We start from the raw sequence: 6,566 nt of genomic DNA on the forward strand, positions 1-6,566 counted from the left end.
CCCATGTCCCGCAACACACACACATACACAGGGGAACCCAGAACAGCCAGGTAGGAAGGGCTCTTAGATCATCCACTATACACAGGGGACACTGAGGCCCAGAGCGGGTCTGGGATTTACCTGAGGTTACCTAGTGGATTTGTGCCAGGATGTGACCAGAACCCACACATTCCACCTCCAGGCCAGGCTGCCCACTTCCTCTCCCATTCACTTGGCCAGTGGTGAGCTCACACCTGGATGCACGTGCACACACCCACCTGTGCTCATAAACAGCACTACAGCCCTTGCTTCTGTGTTACTGCATTTTAATCAAGTTCATGGGCTCCTCCACAACCACTAGCTGGGCCAGTCCTCTACAGCCCTGTGAGGTAGGCAGAGCCAGAGATAGCATCCTCATTTGCAAGTGGGGAAATCGAAGCCCAGAGGGAAAGGACTGGGCCCAAGGTCAAAGCAGAACCCAGATGTCCTGAGTGTTGGTCCTGCAGCAGCTGACAGCCGGGCCAATTCCTCTGGGTGCTGGGGACAGGAAGGAGAGCTCTCTACCACAGCCACCCCCACCCAACAGTCCGGCCCCAGGCCATGTGAAGAACCAGGAGGGCCACCTCCCTGGACCCCTGCTCTTGCACCCAGCACTCAGGGGTCTCTTCGGAGAGTGGCCAGATTGCCATGCCTCGGCTGGGGTCCAGGCCTGGACTTGCCTCCATGTGGCCCCTCGCCCAAGCAGTACCGCGGAGGGCAGGGTTCGAGGATGAGACCTTAAATGAGCTGGGAGGTGGTGAGGTCCCAGGAACTGCACCATGGCACCGGCACCAGGTCCACACCACAGAGCCACAACATCATTTCACAGATGAGGAAAGTGAGGCCCAGAGAGCTTGTGCAGGTCACCCGAGGTCACAGAGTAAGTCAATGGAGAGGCAGGACTGGGATTCAGGCATCCATCCCATCTAGTTTATTCTACCCCTACGCCCAAGCCAAACTCCCTACCCTTCAACTGAGCGGCTATATACCCTACATTTCCCTGCAGATGGAGCCGTGACCTCAGGCCCCTCCCTGGTTGAGGAGCAGGACCAGGCTTGAGAGGAGGAATACATTTAGGAGGACAGAGATCCTCCCCCCACTCCTCCTACATCAGATCCGGTGGGACATCAGTCTGGTGTTGAGTTTACGGAAAAAGGATCGCAGCTTGCAAATCTTGCATTTTTTCTTGCGGCGCCCCCGGGAGAGGCTTCGAGACCTGGCTTCCTCCTCCTCCTCCTCTTCTTCCTCATCACTGACCCAAGGCCCCCAAGCACCCCCATTAAAGTCAGGATGGGCCCGGGGATTCTCAGCCGGGTAGCGCACAGGGATGGCTGTGCGGTTATAGTCCACAAGGCGGGCCAGCAGGGCACGGACCACGTCTGGCCGCTGGCCAGCAAGGTCCTCCCGTTCGTAGGGGTCAGCACTGATGTTGAAGAGCCACACAGCCTGGCGGGCACTGGCCATCCGCTCCAGGTTCCACCAGCTGCCTGGGAAGGCGGCCAGCGTCTGCGGTGGGATCCAGTCGCCATAGCCCGGGTCTCCCGTCAGCAGCTTCCACTCGCCCACACGGATGGCAGCCTGCACAGCAGTGTTCCAGATGCCGAAGCCACCCTCAAGGGAGCCGTGCCGGGCGTGGTTGTAGAGCGGGTCAATGTTGTGCAGGATCTCCGTGCGTGGCGAGGCCCGGCCCTCGCTGATGGCTGGCCACACGTCATAGCCATCTAGCCCATCGGCCACAGAGACAGTGCCACCTGCCAGACCCACCAGGGTCGGGTACCAGTCAGTGATGTGCACCAGTGCCCGGCTGGTCCGTCGCTTTCGCTTGAGCAGAGGGCTGTGGACGAAGCCCAGGCCCCGCACACCACCTTCCCAGTAAGTGCCCTTGCGTCCTCGCAGCGGCCAGTTGCTGCCCCCCGAGAAGGTCTGGCCGCCATTGTCACTGGAGAAGATGATGACACTGTTGTTATAGAAACCATAGCGCTTCAGGGCCCAGGTGATATTGCGCACGGCCTCGTCCATGCAGGTCACCATGGCTGCGTATTTCCGCCGGGCCACGTTCCCCATGGAGCGGTAGCGGTACAGGTACTCACGAGGGGACTGCAGGGGCGTGTGTACCGCCTGGAAGGCCACATAGAGGAAGAGGGGCTGCCGGGGGCTGTGGCTGGCTAGGATGTGGCTGACACGCTGGGCATAGAGCATGGTGGAATACTGGCCACTGAGCCCCCAGGCCACATTCTCACCCTCGTGCAGGTCAAAGCCACACACCCCAGGGCCATCGCAGTTGTCATAGGTGTAGTAGTCCACATTGCCCGTGAGCGAGCCCAGGAAGGTGTCAAAGCCCCGGCGGGTGGGCAGGCACTCCTTCCGGTAGAAGCCCAGGTGCCACTTACCCACCATGTGGGTAGAGTAACCTGCCTCCTGCAGCTTCTGGGGCAGCGTCACCTGGTCCAAGGGCAGGCAGTTGGGCTGCCGAGGGCGGATAATGGAGTGCTGAAGTCCCGTGTGGATCTGGTACCTGGTGACAAGAGCAGAGGGCACAGAAGGCACAAAGTGAGCTACAAACCCCTGCCCTGGCCACCCAACCCCAATACTCACCCTGAAGTGGGCTCTGGTCCCAGCGTTACGAGCATGCATAGTAATAGTAACCAGCAGGTGTTATCCAATGTGCTGAGCACTTCAAATGCATTATCTCTTTTAATCATCAAAATCAGCCGAAGCGGATATTATTACCACTTGAGGAGACTGAAGCTCAGAATGGTTAAGCCACTCACCCAAGATAGCACAGCTAGGAAGCTGGGGAGTTAAGCGTCAAACCCAGGTTCATCTTAACAACAAAATAATAATAGCTAACACAAGTACTCACTATGTGCTCAGTACTGAACGAAGCCCCTATATGAATTATCTCACCAAATCCTAACTGCAACCTAGGAGGTACATATCATTGTTTTCCCATTTCCCAAATAAGGAAACTGAGACTCAGTTAAATAAATCACTCACCCAGTGATTCATACAGTTAGTAACTGGCGTTGGGATTTGTATCCCTGGCAGTCTTTAGAGACTTCTGAGTCCCTCCGTTCTAAGCCACTAACCTACTATGGGGCCTAGAGAAGTCCTGCTCTCTTGGGCAAACTCCTACTCACTCTTCAAAGCCCAGCCCAAAGTCTCCCACTGTAAAGTCTCTCACAAATCTTTCAAAAAATGAGTCACTTTTGCTTCTGAGTTCCCTCACCATTCAGTACCCATGATCATTGTCACACTTGGCCATGAGATTCTACTCAGTGTACATACTCAACTTTGTATTCCGCACTCAGGTGGTATTTAAAGAAACACTCAATTACTTATGGAATAAAAGAATGATATAGGATTTAGAGTCAGAAGGTACCTAAGTCATCCTCTAGCTTATTCACCTTGTCTTTAAAAGGAACTAAGATCTAGAATAGGGGAAGGGCCTTCCCAAGGTCGTTCATTGATCAGGGGCAGAGCCAGGACTTGAACATAAATACAAACAGAGTCCAAGCACAGACTCTTTTCCAGCAAACTAGGCTGCCACTTCCCTGCCCTGTTTGCTCATGTGCAGGAGTGAGTTGGTTGAAATGGAAGATCTTTACAAGTCTTTCTAGCCCTGCCCAGGTAGCTTAGTTGGTTAGAGCATCGTCCTGCCAAGGTTGTGGGTTTCATCCCTTGGGCAGGCACATACAAGAATCAACCAATGAATGTATAAACAAGTGGAACAACAGATCCATGCCTCTTTCCCTCTCTCTCCCTTCCTCTCTCTTTTAAAATCAATGAAAAAAATCAATAAATAAAAACATTTCAGTTCCCAAACTCTATGAGACTAGTTCTTCTGTGCCTTCCTGTAAATTCATGTGGCCCCTGGATCTGGGTCACTTACAAAGGCTAACACCCTGAGGCAAAAGCAAATGGTTAGCCTGCATTCCTCATTGCTCATTCATTCATTCAAATCTGTGGTAAAGGCCCTCATGTGATCTGCTTATGGGGTCTTGCCTTTACTCAAGTCTTAAAAGTCCAGAGTAAATAAGAAGCCTGGAACTTCACCGGAGTATTAGAAGCCCACACCTCTCACCCCCTTTTCCCTGGGGTATCCAAACTAAGTCAAGGCCTGAATAACTGACACTTTTAACCCAGGTACTGGGGGAGTGGAGGAGGGATCTGTTTTGGTTTCCTTATCTTATAGCTGTTATTATTAGCTATCATTAGCTACTACTGCCATTTTTTATGTTTTATTTTAAAGAGAAAGGAAGAGGGAGAGAAAGAGAGAGAAACATTGATGTGAGAGAGAAATACCAATCAGCTGCCTCCAGTACGCATCACAACTGGGGATCAAACCTGTAATCCGGGCATGTGCCCTGACTGGGAAGCAAACCTGTGACCTTTCAGTTTATGGGACGGCGCGCCAACCCACCAAGCCACACCAGCCAGGGCTACTGCCATTTTTAATACTATATGCCACATACATTATTTCACTTAATCCTCAAAAAATCCTACAGGAAAGACTATTATAACCTTCATTCTACAAATGATAAGACTGAAGCTCCCAAAAGTGCAGCCACGGGCCCAGACAGCTGGCAGTGGAGCTGAGCTTTGAACCCAGTGTGTGCAACTCATGCTCAAAATTTCTCGGTGATGCGGCCTCTGCAGACCTCAGCCCAGCTAATGAATGATTAGAGTGGGTTAGAGGCCAAGCCTCTCTTTCTAGGGGCTGAGCACCATGGAGCACTGTTGTATAAAGTGGGTGGGCCGGCTCAGAGTCCCTGAAGCCCATGTGCAAGTGAGTAACATGAGAAACCTTGGCTCTCTCCAGCTTCACCAGACACGACTGGACTTATTAACAAACACTAATGAGAGTCGTCAGCATCAGTCAGATGGAGCCAGCTGCAAGGGGCGGAGGGTGCTGCCCAGCCACGCTCGGCTAACTTCACCGATCAGGGGGCTGGAACGCTGCCCTGCTGGCTGCTCATTCCCCTGCTTACACCAACGTCACCTCTTGGGACAGAAACGCTAACTTGTGCACAACTCCCGAGAACACAGATTCCCCCTCCCTCTGCTGGAGGCTAGTCACCATTTGGTCTTCACCACCACTGCCACGCGCACCACATACAGTGGCCCCTCTTCCTCCTGTTCTCTCTCTCTGTTCTTGGATGGAAATGCTGAGTGCCAGGAAGAAAAGGCAGCTATTGGCCTCTCAGCCCCTCTCATTACAGACCCCAAAGTCGGTACGGGCATGAACGAGTCGGGTCTTGCCTGATTCCACGCCTCAGTTTCCCCCATCCAGGAATCAGGGAGATTACCACTCTGGTTCCCGAGTTCACGCTAGTGGCTTTTGGGTGGAACTTGGGAGAAAGCAGGCCTTGGACCCCATCCAGGGAGGATTAGCTTCAGCCTTGCCAAAGGATTTTCTCTTAAGTGGCCAGAGTTTGCTTTCCACACCCCCACGTCCTGTTCCCCTGCTCTTTTAATCCTGTAGTCCTGCCACCTTGCCTGTGGACAACTCCATAAGAGAAAGCAGCACGTCTCCTTGGGACCCCCAGCCAAATTGGGAGGCTTTTGCATATGAAAAAACAGATGCTTGGAGAAATTAAGTAACTAGCCTAAGGTTACTTAGGTCCTGGCATCCTGTGTGTGTCTTTCCCCTCCACCTATCAATTCTTTGGTTTCTTCCCAATATAGTCATCAGTTTGGGGATTCGAATCCCTCCAGTGACATAGCGACTGCCATGCACTGACAGCCAAGCAGGTTACACGAAATTCATTCCATCCTTACCACTGTTTCTCAAGATAAAAACTGTTCTTCACCCCATTTTATGGACAAGAAAACTGAGGCTTAGAGATATTAAGTAATTTGTTCAGGGCCTCAGGGCATGTAAACAGGAGCGCCATTCAGACGTAAGTGTCAGAGGCTGCCACTCTCCTCTAACGAAGGGTAACCAGATGTCCCCTTCACATGGCGTGGAGTGTGAGTGTCCTAGAACACCCGAGGGAGAAGACCTCAAAGATGATCCAACCGCGTCAGTGTGCAGGCAGGGAAACTGAGGCCCAGAGAGGGCAAAGGATTTACTAATAATCACACAGCTAGTTGGAGACAGAATTGGCCAGGAGCCCTGGTTTCTCGGGTCCCAGAGGGGCGACTGTAAATGCCGGGGATATCTCGGACTGGGTTTATTTGGGACTTGGACGGCCGGCGGCCTGGGCCATGCCTACCTGCCCGTGAGAAGTTGGCTCCGCGAAGGCGTGCAGATGGGCTGGATGTAGTAATTCTCCAACTTGACACCCTCGGCGGCCAGACGGTCCAGTGTAGGGGTCTCAATATCTGAGCCATGGTAGCCCACGTCGTGGTAGCCCTGGTCGTCGGTAAGGATGAAGATAATGTGGGGAGGCTGGGGTGGAGCGACGGAGGGCTGCTCGCTGGCCTCACTGGGGCCGTCAGCCACCAGACTCGGCTTGGTCCAGTCCCAGGACAGGTAGCCGAAGCTGAGCAGGCTGACCAGCGAGAAGCCAGTAAGGGCGTGCATCGCCAGGCCGGCCCGTGCG

At 53.3% G+C, this 6,566-nt stretch overlaps 1 protein-coding gene across 1 annotated transcript; it reads right to left on the minus strand.

Annotated features, from left to right (window-relative positions):
- Positions 1-288: 288 nt before the first annotated feature.
- Positions 289-6,560, minus strand: ARSI (arylsulfatase family, member I). Its single transcript, XM_005870476.2, has 2 exons — positions 6,237-6,560; positions 289-2,533 (listed from the first exon to the last, which is right to left on the minus strand). Exons 1-2 carry the CDS (start codon positions 6,545-6,547, stop codon positions 1,129-1,131), a joined length of 1,716 nt encoding a protein of 571 aa, XP_005870538.1. The 5' UTR covers positions 6,548-6,560; the 3' UTR covers positions 289-1,128.
- Between the last annotated feature and the right edge of the window lie 6 nt (positions 6,561-6,566).

The sequence above is a fragment of the Myotis brandtii genome, unplaced genomic scaffold (assembly GCF_000412655.1).
Source record: "Myotis brandtii unplaced genomic scaffold, ASM41265v1 scaffold32, whole genome shotgun sequence".
Classification (NCBI taxonomy): domain Eukaryota; kingdom Metazoa; phylum Chordata; class Mammalia; order Chiroptera; family Vespertilionidae; genus Myotis; species Myotis brandtii.

What these genes read in the sequence shown, in the direction of transcription:
- ARSI (XM_005870476.2), bottom strand. Translation starts at nt 6,547, where the DNA reads ATGCACGCCCTTACTGGCTTCTCGCTGGTCAGCCTGCTCAGCTTCGGC. An exon ending in AGCCAACTTCTCACGGGCAG is followed by an intron (nt 2,534 to 6,236) that starts GTAGGCATGGCC and finishes TCTTGTCACCAG; the next exon opens with GTACCAGATCCACACGGGAC.